The 18,059-nt window shown below is 34.8% G+C and overlaps 1 protein-coding gene across 6 annotated transcripts in view; it reads left to right on the plus strand.

Moving 5' to 3' along the window:
• Window positions 1–18,059, plus strand: part of LOC110454824 (LIM domain only protein 7-like) — a 99,942-nt gene that overhangs the window by 9,095 nt on the left and 72,788 nt on the right. For all 6 annotated transcript variants that reach the window (XM_021504546.1, XM_021504545.1, XM_021504547.1 and 3 more), the window contains exons 2-4: window positions 1,155–1,228; window positions 2,336–2,405; window positions 13,341–13,450. In XM_021504546.1, the coding sequence (XP_021360221.1) occupies window positions 1,155–1,228; window positions 2,336–2,405; window positions 13,341–13,450 (254 nt within the window). The remainder of the gene's footprint in view (window positions 1–1,154; window positions 1,229–2,335; window positions 2,406–13,340; window positions 13,451–18,059) is intronic.

Below are 18,059 nucleotides of genomic sequence, written 5' to 3' on the forward strand. Positions count from 1 at the left end.
AATCAGACATGATATATTTTAAGGTCACAACATCAAATGTGTTGAACAGTTACATTGTATGACTGATAGCTATATAGTGCTCAGGTGAAGGACTTTTAATTTTGTTAATTCAATGAAGAATTAAATCTTTTTAAACTTCAAATCACTCCTTAAGAGATACCATAGGCTTATAGTATCACCAGAGTATTTGAGGTATATGGATTCCTCGGGCTATCAAGTCTATTTTCATAAATTACCTTGCACTATACTTTCAAGGTCAAAGGGGTTGAAGGAGTTTGAATATCGTAACAACTGCTGCTGCGATAGACCGAGGAGGTCTCGGAGAGTTTTCCCATTCCATTTGTAGCTTTAAGTATTGCAACATAAAACAAGCAGGAAGCAATAATAAGAACCAATGATATAACTATGGTAGCTAGTTTCTAAGTGTTGTAATCAGGCCTGACATTGGATTTGATATTTTTCCACTTACCTTCAATACTTTTTAGCTTCAACAAACACAATCATCAGAACATATTGAGTACCAGAGGATTCTAAAAATGGTTGTGTTTGGGGAACAATAGCAACGATAATATCACCATTTGGTTATTCATAATTAAATGATTGTTAATAGATTATGCTTCGGAGATTAAAGACGCGTTGTACATTGTAGCTTAATTCCCTTATTATACAATCAATGGGTCTTTGTCACAACATAATTAGCTTCTTTAAAATCGTAGGTATTCTAATTTCATTGATTTCTTGGGTAATCTAATTCATCCACAAACTAACTACAAGTTTGATATAAAGCAATTACCGTTTGAGAGCTCGAGGCTAGTCATAATCCACGAATTCATGTTCCCACGAAATGGTGTTTTGTCAGGGAAAACCACAAATTTGGGCCCACTAAAATATCTGATGTCAAAGTGCATTTTGAAATAGTTTGGTAATACTGAGAACAACTTTAGATATGTTAATAAATCTACTGACTGAAGGATGTGCCAACCAGATAACTTGTACTTGTTTTCGTGGTCTATAATAAGACCAATAAAACCAAAATATTCATGAAAAACAGTACCGGGAGCTCATGCAAGGCTGTAATCATAAAAGTTTAATGTGTCAGTAAACTATTCCACTGTTTACTCTTCTAACACTTGCCACTTGTCTTCTACTTACAGGCCGTCACAAGGAAGAAGTTCCAGTATCCAGATGACTTCCGGAAATCCCTGGAAAATGGTGTGCTGTTATGCGAGTAAGTCAACCATTCTACAAGGCAGCCTTAAAAAATAGGAATATATACATTGTACCCGTTAATATGTAGAACACCTAAGCTTGTATTTGTATGCCACATGCTTTTGTATTTTTATTGCAAATGTAGCCAAGGGTTAAACTGGCACTTCAAGGCCATTTCTGTGCATTGTCCTTCATACAAGCATGTCTTTTCAAATTTCAATATTCAAATCATACATGCAGAATTAACTTGTTCAAGAAAGAGGTCACATATGCATGGCCCTGTGTAACACCTTAATCTCCTTCTAAATCTGTGAATTTCAATGATTATAGTGATAACAACTAGGGGATAATTATATATCGCCCTACTGTATTTTGAAATTTGCAGTGGTATATCGTGATTATACTGACGGAAATTGGGTTGTACTGGTGATGCCAAACAAATTATAATATACAGTAGGATTATCTCCATTCTAATTTATATCAATTAAAACCACTGAAAAACAATGATGATTTTAAGACATTTTTTAGCGTTTTCTTCAAATTCTGGGTCTCTGGGTTCTTCTGTGGATTGGTGACATCAGAATATTCAAAGTGAGGCGGAATCACGTTGACCTTTCGGGTTCAAGCTATTGTTTGTGACGTCATATATAATCAATTTCATGACGTGTCAGGGTCAGTCGGGGTTATCGACACCATTAACAATCGCCATCCAGGCTTCATACGGAGAGTATATCGTGGTTTTACTATAGCAAATTATTTTGGTTGACTAATCAAATGCCTTGTTACATCTCAAATGAATTAGAATGACATTTTTTATAATGTTGGTAATGCTGATGGTGATGTTTGTACCTGTTATATGTAATTGTTACTTGTTATTTAAATGTAGAAGCTCAGAACTGTAATAAGTATTGCCAAATAAAGCTTTAACATAGGGTTATTAATCAGCTAATTCCATATTGGCCCAAGGCTTTAGAAAATTGATATAAAGCAATGTCAATTTTCTAAAGTGAAATATTGCTGAAAATCTTTGAATATAATCAGTTATCATCCCACTAGATTCCAGTAGATGCTGAATGTGCCCAGAATATTTAAATAAGTTCAATTAAATTCTATTTTTATTCGACAGGTTGCTCAACACCATAAAACCAGGCAGCATCAAGCGAATCAACAAGCTACCCGTGCCGATAGCAGGGCTGGTATGTCTTTCTCTGACTTCATTAATCAGTATTTCAGACAATGCCTATACTTTGGTTTATTGTTTATAGCCTAAAATGTGTCCCTAGCTGGTGTGCTTAATTAACTAACAGAAATTTGTTGCAGTGTGACATGAATTCTTTTAAACAGAGTCACCCTGAAAAAGTGCCAATTATATGCAGCAGTTATTAGGATGATTACAATTGGGTATGTACATTGCAATGACTGTGGTAAGCATTTATAATAGAGTTAATGGTTTCACAACAGAAAACACAATTCTGAATTTAAATGAATTTTTAGATTCATGAAATCTGAATATTTGTCAACACAAAAATTCCTGTAAAATTACACAATATGTTATTGTTTTGTAATCAGTGTTAATGCTATCTGTAATTCAAGTTAAAATGTAAATGTATCAATGAAAAAAAAAAAAGATTTTAAAGACTGCATTTACATAAGTCCATCATTATTGATACTGTACCATTTGGTCACCTGTATCACAGCCGTCTTACCTCTGTCAGTACTATCCCATTCACCTGTATCACAGTCTCTTACCTCCTGTCAGTACTATCCCATTTATCTCCCTTGAAATGTAATTTTTTCAAAACCTTGTTTGTTACCTGCTGGTAGGAATGCACTGATTTTAAATAGAAAAAAATGTTGTAAGGGGACCTTATTAGGGCAGGTGACCTGTTTTATGATAAATATGTCTTTATGTCTCCAAGCCTCCCAGCTGCTGAGTGAATTGCTAAATATACACTATAGGTGTCATACCAGGAAATATGGGTTGGCTATTCCCATTTATATCTTTGGATATATATTGCTGTTGTTTAAAAAGAAATGCTGAGGTATCTGTAGAAACTAAACATTAATTCTGTGGACGAAAGCATGATCACACATTATATAATCTGCTTTAATTTATTTATTTTTAGAATATCAACTTTCATTCAATATTAATGGTGTAATAATTAGCCCCGAGGTTAATTAATATTTAATCAATTAATACTTGAAGTTTTGACTTAGTGAGTACATGCATAAGAAACATTAATAAACAAATGCTTTAATGTAAAAAGATACACAATAGGTTACCCATTCAGATTTAGCTATTGAGCTTTTACCTGACACAGAAGCCTATTGAAAAATAAGTCTTTGTTTAATTACAGTCTTTGGTAGGAGTTATTTCCCTTGTAATATTGAAATATGAGGGGAGATAACTCATGTACTCTTGCTGGTGGTGTTGAGGTTAAGCACAAAATTATAATTCATAGTAACACTTTCTTTTATTGATAAGTTATATCCTACCTACAAATTAAACTCACTTTAGCGGTTTTATGAAATTCAAAATATGTTTGATGTATGTTTGCACTGTAATTTACATGTTCAGGAGTCAGCTGTCTGTTTATATTACGTACATTCTCTGAAAACTAAAAGCAAGCTCACTTTAGTGGTTTTAAACGTACCTAACAAACACCATGTACAGTAAAATTTTGATGTTTCAAACTTTGCAGGACCATCGAGAAAAAATTGGCAAACAATTGAATTCAAAATCTATAAATATTGAATTTTATGAAATTCAAAATATGTTTGATGTAAATTTTGCACTGTAATTTGCATATTCAGGAGTCCGATGTCTGTTTACATTCTCTGAAAACTGAAAGTATCTTATTGAAACTTCCAAGAAATGTGTACTTGTACTTTATTTATAGGCACACAGGGAATATCTTCAGGACCCAACTCAGAGAGGTCAAGGTCATCAATTAGGTTGAGGTTCAGATTATATTTCAGTTGTCAGTAGCATTCTGTAACGTAAAATAATATATAAGATATTTTCTTTGGGCCCAAATTTCCCTGTTTTACGACAAAACACCATTTCGTTGGAAGATAATTTAGAGTGCTCAGAGAATTGCTTTATTATATCAAACTTGTAATTACTTTGTGGACCAATGAATTCTTTGATTACCCACAAAGTCAACAAAATTTAAAAAAAAAACACAAAAAACACAAAAACTAGTGATTTCACAGTATGTAAACTAATCGAAAGAGACATTTCAGTGAAACTTCATGCTTCATAAACAAATGTACCATTTCTAAACAGTCTACTGTTTTGGCCTTCATTCAGAGATGAAGGTCAATTAAGGTCAAGGTTCAGATCATTTTTATCAAACCAGAGCATTCATGAACATACTTAATTCAAACTGCAGATATATGAATGAGATACATGTCCTTTTCAGTCGTTGTGCATTGAAGTTAAGATCACAGGTGGGGGTCAAAGGTCAAGTTGCTTGTTCTATTTTCCTGTCTCCTTGCTATGGTTAAGATTTATAGACATTCATTATATGTATCAGAAATAGACTTGGAGCTTTTCCAAGACAGTCAAGGACAAGATGGCTGTCTGAATTGGATAGATACTTAAGATAAAGCTATTTTTGTGATCATTCAGTAAATATCCAGACCAGCTATTGTTATATACAGGTGTAATTTCTTTTTATGTTTTTATTTTTATTTTTGTTATTCTTGTTTGATGTGATTTATGTTCTTTGATCAAAGTATCAATTTATGATTATAGAACAATGATTGAAATCTCTTGCATATGTTTTATGAATGAAGATTTTAGTGTAGAAAGACCTAGGTACAATTTATGTATATTAATAGTGGGTCCTGATCAGTCTAGACACTTTGGTTTGTTTGAATGGTTGAGAAAAACCTCAAAAGTCTAGACAATTTGGTATGTACATGTACATATGTGAAGTGGGACTTTGTAGCTTCAACACTTTGTTTTTTATTGTGTATAAGTAAAGGATTTCAATCATTCTCCCCTGAAATTTTATACTGAACTATTCCAACCTTTGAATTGGAAGAGTTCAAATGTGTCTTCAGGGGTAAATGAGTTCATGATAATTAAATATCTTGATTTCTATCTTCCTTATTAAAATATAAAACAACATGTTTCAAGATCAATGAAATATAAACATATTTTAATTACATATATAAATAATCTTGAATTTTCTGGAAATGTTAATAATTTGTTTTCCGTAACTGGATCTTCGATACATCAAGATAACACTGGTACACTGTATTAAGCCCAAAATTGATCTTGATTGAAAACGGATTTCTGCAGTAAGTGTCAGTGACTCAAGGTTATTGTAAATAGGGAGTACAATGACATACTTTCTCGCTTACAAGGTTTTAATTTACAAAGTACACATTTGAATCTCTCCCTCTTATGGTTAAATCTTGGGAGTCATAGTCCTCTAGATCTCCTTTCTTTACTCGATGTGGTAAATGTTCTTGAATTTCGAAAAGGAACTTTCGATCAGCGAGTTAGCAACATTAAATTATATATAGATGATACATTTTGGTTTATGTATATGAGTAGTGGGCCCTGATCAGTCTAGACACTTTGGTTTGTTTGTATGGTTGAGAAAAACCTCAAAAGCCTAGACAATTTGGTATCTACATGTACATATGTGAAGTGGGACTTTGTAGTTTCAACACTTTGGTTTTTATTGTGTAAAAGTATAGGATTTAACTCATTCAACTCTGAAATTTTATAATGAACTATTCCAACCTTTGAATTGGAAGAGTTCAAATGTGTCTTCAGGGGTGAATGAGTTCATGATAATAAAATATCTTGATTTCTATCTTCCTTATAAAAATATAAAACAATTTACATATTTCAAGATCATTGAAATATAAACATATTTTGATTACATATAGAAATAATCTTGAATTTTCTGGAAATGTTAATAATTTGTTTTCCGTAACTGGATCTTCGATACATCAAGATAACACTGGTACACTGTATTAAGCCCAAAATTGATCTTGATTGAAAACGGATTTCTGCAGTAAGTGTCAGTGACTCAAGGTTATTGTAAATAGGGAGTACAATGACATACTTTCTCGCTTGCAAGGTTTTAATTTACAAAGTACACATTTGAATATCTCCCTCTTATGGTTAAATCTCTGGAGTCATAGTCCTCTAGATCTCCTTTTCTTTACTCGATGTGGTAAATGTTCTTGAATTTCAAAAGGAACTTACGATCAGCAACATTAAATTATAGATTATACATTTTGATATTGGGATTCTTAAACTATTATTTTAGCAAGGGGTTGTTATTTTTCAACACTTCTAAACTGTATGAACATATATAGCTGTCATATGATTGACCTTAAACAACTTTCAAGGTCACATGCCTGTCAATTGTCTTTTGTTCAAACCTTTTAACAATGGACTTAAAATAATGGTATTTTGCCTGTTAAATCCTGGGGTAAAAAATTCAAAGCTACCAAGCAATGAAGCATTAAGGTCACATGGATCAGATGTGTTTAAATAACCAAGAGGCTTAGGGTAATGATATTGGCCAGTCTAACATGCTGGGATAAAGGGCTGTCAAGTTTGTTCAAATTGATGACCTTGACCTGCTTTCTAGTTCAAAGAAGTGAAATGTCTTGAAACGTTTTCATGCCTTTTTCAAAATAACCAAGTGGCCTAGAATAATGATAGTAGGCCTGAAACTTGCTGGTGTGAAGGGCTGGCAGGTGTGTATGAACGATTGACCTAGACCAAGCCTGAATGTTGCATAAAAACTAGAGTTAAAATCTTTTGACAATGGAGTAACAGTAGTTACAGCCTGTTTAATTTGGTCTGGACCAACCTTGAAGATCACAGGTATGAACATTAAATAAAAACAACAAGTGAGCAAAAAAAATGTGCTATATAAATAAGTGATATTTTATGATGGTTTTTTTGGGTTTTTTTACACAATATCTTCTTATTGCCAAGACTGTAATTGGTTAGATATTCTGTTCATTGAGAGTATATGAAAAAGATAGGATAACGGCCAAGTGACTGATGGACATGGCAGTTAACCCTTTCACCACTGTTGACCATAGTGGACTCATCCAGATCAAAGCATGGTAGAATCTACTAAAGTTGCAAAGGTGTGAAACGGTTAATGTTCTTTTCCCACTGAAATAATCTAAAACTAGACTTTATTACATTTTATCTGTACTTTGGGTTTATTCCATTATTTTAAAACTTACTTATCACTGTGATGGAGATAAATGAATTAACAAATGATTTCAATGTTTATTAGAAAATCTAAACAAATAGGTTCAGTTTTAAAGAAAAAAAGGTAAACATGATGAAATATTCATTAGGTCCTTCATAAAGCATATCAATAAAGTTCAATACTTTTCAGGAAGGTCTTTTTAAGGTAAAGAAATTAACCATACCTTGGCTTCACTTATTTTTTTTCCATATGAAAGCATTACATGAGATAAAGAAAAAATATTAAGATTGAGAAGTTTTCTTTAACTTCAGTGTGCTTTCCTATGGACAATTTTAGGTTAACGAAGCGTCTGGCTGAAAATGAATATAGATTTAAACCGAGACAGAACAGTTAACCGTTTTTTTTTTTTAGAGTATTTACCACCCCTATGTATTTTTTTTTTAGAGTATTTACCACCCCTATGTATTTACCTGTGCGGTTGTTTGTTCAGGTGATGGTGGTATTTAAAGGGAATCTACCTGCCCTAGCTAGTGACAGGACGTTAGATCATACACACATACCTGACTGATCAATAACCACTCTGAATACACAGCGTGCTATAACGCTGTGCGGCTACCCCAGGTGTCAGAAACACTGTGTGTTCTATAGACTCCAAAACCACCATTCACCAGCAAGCACCCCACTGGTCCAAACTTTCTTTATTTTGTCTGATGTATGGACTGATGAACCATATCTCTCAAATCTGCCCATGTGAGATATATATGTAAGGATATTTGGCACAGGTATGTAATTTATTTATCTCTATGTAGATGAAACGGCTCCACGTGAAATCAAGCTTTAGCTATTTATAGAATATGATTTCTTGTATTACCTGTTGGGCTTGTAATTTCACTTGAGGCATTCCAGTCTTTTAATAGAGTATATAAATAATTTGCGATTAAAATCGTGTCATATGTGTGATATTGCTAATAATGGCCATAACTGTGACTATTAAATATTAACCGGCATGTTTAGTCTGCTACAGTGATATGTAAAAGCTACACTGAGTTGTCCAGGGGACTTAACCCTTCACCCCAATGTAACTTTAGTAGACTCTACCATGCACTGATCGGGATGAGTCCATTACAGTTTACAGTGGTGAAAGGGTTAAATCAGACCGGACAAACAACTCTCTACTTTAACATTCATGCAAGGCTACACTTATCTTCCTATTTAAAGTGTTATGTTTACTCAATTCTTAATGCCATTCTGTCTATAAAACCCTCAATTTTCCTTGCACCACAATTTTTAGATGTATATTGTAAATTTGTTCATGCATGCCTTGTGACAGATAAGCATTGATATTGATTATAAAGATGGGGAAAAAATGTCACATATAAAAAAACAATTCCAAAAGGTTTATTGAATGAATGGAAATTTATTTTTTAAAGGGAGATAATTCATGCTCTTTATTTTTATCATTGACATATTTTATTTTTTTATTCAAATTTTCTATTTTCAAAACAAGTTCCATTGATTATAAACTTTTTTGTTTCTCGCTTTAATTTTGAATTCAACATAGTTTACTGAAAACTGCAGTTATCTCCCTTTACAATGTTTACTCATTCAAATATACTTTCAATTTTTAGGTGGCAGTTTTTCCCACTTTTTTGGAGTATTTATTCCTTAAATAATAAACAAAATAAATTATCGAAAATTAGTCCATCATGATGCTGATCAATTATGATGAATCTTTGTCACAGAAATTTTTAGAAGTATTATTTTTGTATGTACATTGTATGTATATATGGGGCAAGGAAGCATTTCCAATAGTGTTGACAATTTATATGAGGTTGTAAAATTTTCCGAACAATCTGTTGTTTTCCTCATACGAACATATATAGATATACTTCATATTTTCATATTCCTGAGAATATTTTAAATAAGAAATGAAGCGTAATGTATAAGGACAAAACCAATACACTTAACTCTAATCAACATATATTCAGCTGGTTTAGCAGGTGTTGATTTGTCATCCCATATAATGTAATTATAAACTGGCGGATTTAATTCAAACCAGATTTTGACACCTGATTGTTCTGTACATGTGCATATAGATTTAAGGATAATATGTAAAACATTCCAGAGATATATCAAAGAGCAGATGGAGATTATGAAACATTTAAACCAATACACTAATTATATGTACTGTACAATTTTATATTAAGGCCCAGCAAGTGTTAGATTTATCATTCAAAATGTACCTACAGGGAACAGCAGCAGTGCATGGGTTTATATATCTATATTGGCTGTGTTATATACCTATCTGTATCATATAAAGCTGATTGACACCTGATTGAACTATACCTGTACACACAGGTATATAGATAATATTGACAGCTGATCTTGATTGACACCTAATCATACCATATACATGTACATACAGGTATGTTGATATATAATATGGAAAGTGGATCATGAATGACACATGATCCTTTATTGCTTGTACACACAGTTGTTATATATATTTTTCCTTTCTTCAGTCATCAAATGAACCCTATACTAACCAAAAATGTACATTTTAATTAACCTATATTTTCATTTGTTCTGCATCCTTCCCATTGCTTCCATTGCCATGCATTTAGAAGGCAAATCTTGTTATCAGACTATAACAACATTTGCTATTGTAACATAATCAATCTCTATTGGGATGTCATCAATTTCATTTTTTTTACTTTGCTGTTCAAAAACTGTTCGAAATAACTAAATAAAGCATAAATACTCTATCAAAATGTAAATATAAATAATGAATATTAGGAAATATTGTTATGGTCCTATAATACACATTTCTGTTGCTGACAAACTTACATACCCGGCTTTATTAAGTTTCTCATCAATAGCAATATGTGTTATAGGACCATAACAACATGTTTACCAGTTACAAACTACTTGGCTCCTTCTGAAGGGTCTCTTCTTTTAGTGTAATCAGGGTTCGATGATGATGTGACATCAGATTAAAATTGTGACGATTATTAATTCCGGAACGTTTTTGATTGAGGATTGTCACCCGACAGAACTTGGTAATCATCGAAAATATGACAAGTTGTTCCATCAAAAATATATATTTTATTGAAATGTCCTAACTAAACCTTGTTGTTAAGAAATGAAGCCTTATTATGCAGAAACAACTATACACTTAACACTAGTATAGCATATTCATCTGTCAATAAGCCCATGCCTGGTAATAAGCCCGCCTGTATCTATTGCACTTTAATGGTTAAATGTCAACAGTTGCTATTTCATTGTCCTGTAATAAACCCACCCTTTTCTATTGAAGTTCAATGGTAATTAATGGTAGTAAGTGTACCCCTTTTTATGAGTTTAACATTATGTGTTTGCCCCCTGGGCTTATCGCAGAATAAATATGGTATATACTCCGTGTATGTAGGCACAGCAGGTGTTGATTTGTCATCCCAAATATGTCTGGGTGCAGCAGTACCAGGATTGATATATACAGCCACTACACATATTATAAACTGGCAGCTGATACCCCACCTTGATGTTTATATATACATACTATTGAAACAGAGGCAGTTATAAAGCAGACAGCACATTTTGGCACTATTAAATCAAACCAAATATTGTCATAAAAATGGAGATGTTTGATTGACTCATTCACCTCTGAAATTTCATAATGAAATATTCCAAACTTTGAAATGGAGTAGTTCAAATGTCTTCAGGGGTCGGGGAATGAGCTAATAATTGACTACTAGTGCTTATAAGTTTCTCTTAGGTTCTTGGTTGCTATGGTTATTTAAGGGCGACCAGGAATAAGTTTTTTTTGTTTTAAGTTGTTGTAATTCTCCAATGTTTACAATCTAAAGATAAAAATGAGGATGTTTGTTTTGGAAGAAATTCTTCCCTCGTCATAACATCACGTACTGTTTGTCAGGGAATATTTCAGTTTGGCGTGTTCTGTTTTACATAATTTAGCGTCTTATGAAATTGTGTGTTTAATTTACATAGCTGCCACAATAGTGTCACTTCTTAAACGTTGTTGAAATTGTATCTTTCTTTACTGACTGTCGACTAGACGGATATAGTTGTCAAGCAATTTACATAACTCTTATTATAAGATGATGTAGAAAAGCTTGAAAGGTGACTTCATGATCGATTCATTGTCACTCGCATATATACACAAATTTCAACCTTCAAGGTCAAGGTCATCAGAATATTTACTTATAATAATGTTTGCCTGTAACACAATAAAATTATTAATATCATCTTAAGTTTTTAACATTTTAAATGTAGCCTCATTTCTTGACTTGATGGTTTAATAATTTCAATGGAATTTATGTATGAATATAATAAAAAAAAATATACTGGTGTTCCGCATCTAGGCAAGTTATATATGTGTGCAGCTTTTATGAAAACCGTGTATTGCATGCTAATTCCTACACTGCGACAAACCCTGTTTAGATATTTATTGAGATGTATTGGTTGGTCCCTGAGTGTTGTGGTATAGCATATAGATATATTATTATTTCATCGCTGGTGTTACTGGATAGGGCTCTATCTGTTTGTAGTCATGTACATGTGTATGCAGTGTCTGTGCATCAATTTATCAAGGGCATATCTTATAAACTCCATCAACTACATATTCACATCTACAATTGCTGATTTCTGCATATGATGTTGTGTACGTCTTTGGGTTGTAAAGTCTTACATACTAAATTCAGGTATTATGCCCAGTTTAATATACAGAGTTATTGCCCTCTGGTGTTTCATAATGTCCAAGAAATATCTTATATACTCTGCGATAACAATTACCTGATTTTGTATACAAGTACTTCTTGGGATGTCAGAGTGTCACGTACAGAGATCGGACCCATCGACACAAACTATACAAAGTTATGGCCCTTTGTTCATTTTTTATATTGAAATTTGTTCATAGTTGTGAAACTATGGACTACTCACATAGTGTTTTTTTTATTGTTTTATATATTGGGGATATCTGCACTCCATAGATTTCCTTGTAACCTGAATGTGTATGAGATAGTCCAGCCTCTGTATCTACAGTTCATTGGATTCAGGTTCAAACCCAGTGTCTTGCTCATACATTTTTCCCTTCCTCTGACCAACCCTCATTTCATCATTACATGCACTGTATGGTTTGGCCAAGGGATACCTAAACCTGGGTTGTAAAAAGGGAAGCAATAGTCTGTAGCAGACCTTGGCAGAGTCAATTGTTAGTACTGTATAATACTAATACTACATGTAAGACTAATCTATATAGAAAACCCAGTTGCTGGAGCACATATACATAAAGAGTTTGAACTCGAACCAACCTGTGGAATTTGCATGTTTCATTTTCAAATCCCAGTCTGGTTCAATGCAATTTTTACCCTCCCATATATATAGTATACCATATTTACCTGGCAATAAGCCCAATTGCCTGATGATAATACTGTATACCGGGAAATCTTCGCCCAGTCAAACTTATGCCCTATGCCTGTAATATCCATTTTCGCCCAGTTTTAATTTATTTTAATAACGTCTTATTAAATTACGATGTTTATTATGCTCTTTATTTATATTTGCTCTAATGATAAATTTGCCCTTGTTAACGAGGGTGAAAAAGGAAAAAATTGAACTGTAGTAAAAATGTCTGGGTATACCGTAAGCTCATCCATATTTATTGCAGTTTAGCAAAAAATGCCATCAAATGCTATTTTTTTGTCCTGTTATAAGCCCACGCCATTCTTTGAGTCCGAGATTATCTGTTGGATCCCTTGGGCTTTCTGCAGAATAAATATGGTACACATGTTATAAATACAGGTATACATCGGTGTAACCAATATGGATACATTATACTCAGGTCTGAAGTATTCCCCAACCAAAACAGTAAACATACAATAATTAATTTCTCCTCTTATCCATTTCCAGGACAACATCAATGTTTACCTGCAGACCTGCCGGAACTCCTTTCACTTGAACGAGGCTCACCTGTTTGACGGTACAGACTTAGAAGATCTGTCTCAGAGGGCTATATCAGAGTAAGTCTTCAGCCATCACATACTGTCTTAACACGACTGTTAGTAGAGACGTGGTTTTTTTTGTCTTGCTGCCATGAAGTGGAAGCGAGACTTAGGTGTTGCTTTTCCGGTGACGGCATCAATATTAAGTTTTTGCGTTTAAGTTAGTTTCACTGAAAGTGTAAGTGTTAGACCAACCAAACTTGGACCATAGATGCATCTTAGGTAGTACATCTCAACCTATGCATCAAATGCTGGATGCGGCTTACCTGTCATGGTCCATTTACTTTGTCAGCATCTCAATCAACATTAAGATTTTGCGTTTAGGTTAGTTTCTCTAATATGTTCATTGATGGTCAAAGACATATAGGCAAGACATATTTATCCGAATGACTTGTTGTTTCAGGAATGAAATTTTCCTAAACTGATTTAGCTTAGAAAATTTGCATTTAGCCACAAAAAATGTAAGCAGTATGCTCCATGGTAAATAGAAATAATCGTGGGCACACCTTACTGTCACTTAACTGACTTTGTTTATGGGTTTTGATCAAACTCAACTCAATAGTTGGTCAACAATAAGAAAACCCTTGTGTATGCATGTTTCAGGGTGTTTTGGCTAAGGTCAAGGTCACTATTACAATTTATAGAAAATATTATCTCATATAAGTTGAATGAATTCATTTTAAACAGATTTTGATAGAATTTTACATATTAGTCAAGTATGAGAATATTTCTGAAGAGTTTGTATTTCAGGGTACTTGAAGGTCAAGGTCACCACAACTATTTATAGAAAATTGTTGTCATCCGAGTCTAAAAATTAAATTAGACTTGAACATTCAAAAGTCAAGTATGGGAATGCATGCAAGTTTGTGCTTCGACAAAAGCCAAGGTTACTGTGTAGTATTATGTAAAAGTGAAAATTATCACGGCGTGGAATTGATCTTGTTTTTTTCGTACAGTAAACCCTCGATAAAATGCCCTTTGATAAAATCCCACTCTGTTTACCGCCAACATATTTCAATGTCCTGTTTTCTGGGTTTTTCAAGAATTTCTTTATATATTATTTCCTTCAATTTATCACCAAACCCCTTTATAACACCAAAATTTCTCGGGACAAATATTGTGGCAGTATAACGTGATTTTACTGTATTTGATAAATCAGCACAGAAATATCCACACATAGATTATAATATACATATAGAGATTATAGATATATTGAATATGTAAAAATGTCCACCCCGCACACCGCAATCAGACTTTAAAGAGTTACAAGCCATTAACATTTCACCTGCAAGAATTCCCAACTTTGTATTTATAGAAAATCTTAATCACTTTAAAGTAACTTAACAAATTCACTTTGGGAAAAAACTTAATTAAGATAACAAATTAGTTACAGATAAAATGATATTCAGTATCAGAGACTGAAGTTGTTAGAATGATACATAACTAGATACTGTTGTCAGGATGTAGGCTTGTACATGCAAGACTTTCTTTGTTTTGTATTGTTTTAATGCGATTTCTGCCTTAGGCTGTGGCTAGTTGAAATGGATTGTTTAAAGAGAAACAAGAAACTGACTATCTCATGTTAATTGCGTGTTTTCCCCTGTTAAATCCCTGAAATCTTTCTTCTCCATAGACAAACGATAAAAGTATGAATAATTAAGCATCTTGGAACAATCAATCGAGCAGGTCCATACACAAAGAAACACATTATGACCCCATGGTGGCCAGAATTAGACATACTAAATTAGATGTGGAATCAGATATAAAACAGCCACAGGTAACCTGGGGGAGCAGTTGTACTTTGAGGTAGAGGAGGGAGATGTAGGTGGTATTGAATAGCCACTGGTAACCTTGGGAACCAGTTATACTTTGAAGCAGAGGAGGGAGAGATATAGGTGGTATTGAATAGCCACAGGTTACCTCGGAACCAGTTATACTTTGAAGTAGAGGAGGGAGATGTATAGGTAGTATTGAATAGCCACTGGTAACCTTAGGAACCAGTTATACTTTGAAGTAGAGGAGGGAGAGATATAGGTGGTATTGAATAGCCACAGGTTCCCTCAGAACCAGTTGTTGTACTTTGAAGTAGAGGAGCCAGATGTAGGTGGTATTGAAAAGACACAGATTACCTCGGAACCAGCTATACTTTGAAGTAGAGGAGGTTATAATTTGAAGTAGGGGAGGGAGATGTAGGTGGGATTGAATAGCCACAGGTTACCTGGGAACCAGTTATACTTTGAAGAAGAGGAGGGAGATGTAGGTGGTATTCAATAGCCACAGGTTACCTCTGAACCAGTTATACTTTGTAGTAGGGGAGGGAGAGATATAGGTGGTATTGAATAGTCACAGGTTACCTCAGAACCTCAGAACCAGTTATACTTTGAAGTAGGGGAGGGAGATGTAGGTGGTATTAAATAGCCACAGGTTACCTCTGAACCAGTTATACTTTGTAGTAGGGGAGGGAGAGATATAGGTGGTATTGAATAGCGACAGGTTACCTCGGAACCAGTTAAACTTTCAAGTAGAGGAGGGAGATATATAGGTAGTATTGAATAGCCACTGGTAACCTTAGGAACCAGTTATACTTTGAAGGAGAGGAGGGAGATGTATAGGTGGTATTGAATAGCCACAGGTTACCTCAGAACCAGTTGTTGTACTTTGAAGTAGAGGAGGGAGATGTAGGTGGTATTGAATAGCCACAGGTTCCCTCGGAACCAGTTATACTTTGAAGTAGAAAAGGGAGATGTATAGGTGGTATTGAATAGCCACAGGTTACCTCGGAACCAGTTATACTTTGAAGTAGGGGAGGGAGATGTAGGTGGTATTAAATAGCCACAGGTTACCTCGGAACCAGTTATACTTTGAAGTAGAAAAGGGAGATGTATAGGTGGTATTGAATAGCCACAGGTTACCGCAGAACCAGTTATACTTTGAAGTAGAAGAGGGAGATGTAGGTGGCATTGAATAGCCACAGGTTACCTCAGAACCAGTTATACTTTGAAGTAGAGAAGGGAGATGTAGGTGGTATTGAATAGCCACAGGTTACCGCAGAACCAGTTATACTTTGAAGTAGAGGAGGGATATGTAGGTGGTATTGAATAGCCACTGGTAACCTTGGGAACCAGTTATACTTTGAAGTAGAGGAGGAAGATGTAGGTGGTATTGAATAGCCACAGGTTACCTCGGAACCAGTTATACTTTGAAGAAGGGGAGGGAGAGATATAGGTGGTATTGAATAGCCACAGGTTACCTCGGAACCAGTTACACTTTGAAGTAGGGGAGGGAGAGATAAAGGTGGTATTGAATAGCCACAGGTTACCTCGGAACCAGTTATACTTTGCAGTAGGGGAGGGAGAGATATAGGTGGTATTGAATAGCCACAGGTTTCCTCGGAACCAGTTATACTTTGAAGTAGGGGAGCGAGAGATATAGGTGGTATTGAATAGCCACAGGTTACCTCTGAACCAGTTACACTTTGAAGTAGGGGAGGGAGAGGTATAGGTGGTATTGAATAGCCACAGGTTACCACAGAACCAGTTATACTTTGAAGTAGGGGAGGCAGAGATATAGGTGGTATTGAATAGCCACAGGATACCTCGGAACCAGTTATACTTTGAAGAAGAGGAGGGAGATGTATAGGTTGTATTGAATAGCCACTGGTAACCTTGGGAACCAGTTATACTTCGAAGTAGAGGAGGGAGATGTAGGTGGTATTGAATAGCCACATACAGGTAACCTCGGAACCAGTTATACTTTGAAGTAGGGGAGGCAGAGATATAGGTGGTATTGAATAGCCACAGGATACCTCGGAACCAGTTATACTTTGAAGAAGAGGAGGGAGATGTAGGTGGTATTGAATAGCCACAGGGGTATTGAATAGCCACAGGTTACCTCAGAACCAGTTATACTTTGAAGCAGAGGAGGGAGATGTAGGTGGTATTGAATAGCCACATACAGGTAACCTCGTTACACTTTGAAGTAGGGGAGGGAGAGATAAAGGTGGTATTGAATAGCCACAGGATACCTCGGAACCAGTTATACTTTGAAGTATACTTTGAAGTAGAGGAGGGAGATGTAGGTGGCATTGAATAGCCACAGGTTACCTCAGAACCAGTTATACTTTGAAGCAGAGGAGGGAGATGTAGGTGGTATTGAATAGCCACGTACAGGTAACCTCGGAACCAGTTATACTTTGAAGTAGGGGAGGGGGATGTAGGTGGTATTGAATAGCCACAGGTTACCTTAGGAACCAGTTATACTTTGAAGTAGAGGAGGAAGATGTAGGTGGTATTGAATAGCCACAGGTTACCTTAGGAACCAGTTATACTTTGAAGTAGAGGAGGGAGACGTAGGTGGTATTGAATAGCCACAGGTTACCGCAGAACCAGTTATACTTTGAAGTAGAGGAGGGAGCTTTGAAGTAGAGGAGGGAGATGTATAGGATGTATTGAATAGCCACTGGTAACCTTGGGAACCAGTTATACTTTGAAGTAGAGGAGGGAGATGGATAGGTTGTATTGAATAGCCACTGGTAACCTTAGGAACCAGTTATACTTTGAAGTAGAGGAGGAAGATGTAGGTGGTATTGAATAGCCACAGGTTACCGCAGAACCAGTTATACTTTGAA

The sequence above is a fragment of the Mizuhopecten yessoensis genome, unplaced genomic scaffold (assembly GCF_002113885.1).
Source record: "Mizuhopecten yessoensis strain PY_sf001 unplaced genomic scaffold, ASM211388v2 scaffold8071, whole genome shotgun sequence".
In the NCBI taxonomy this organism is placed as follows: domain Eukaryota; kingdom Metazoa; phylum Mollusca; class Bivalvia; order Pectinida; family Pectinidae; genus Mizuhopecten; species Mizuhopecten yessoensis.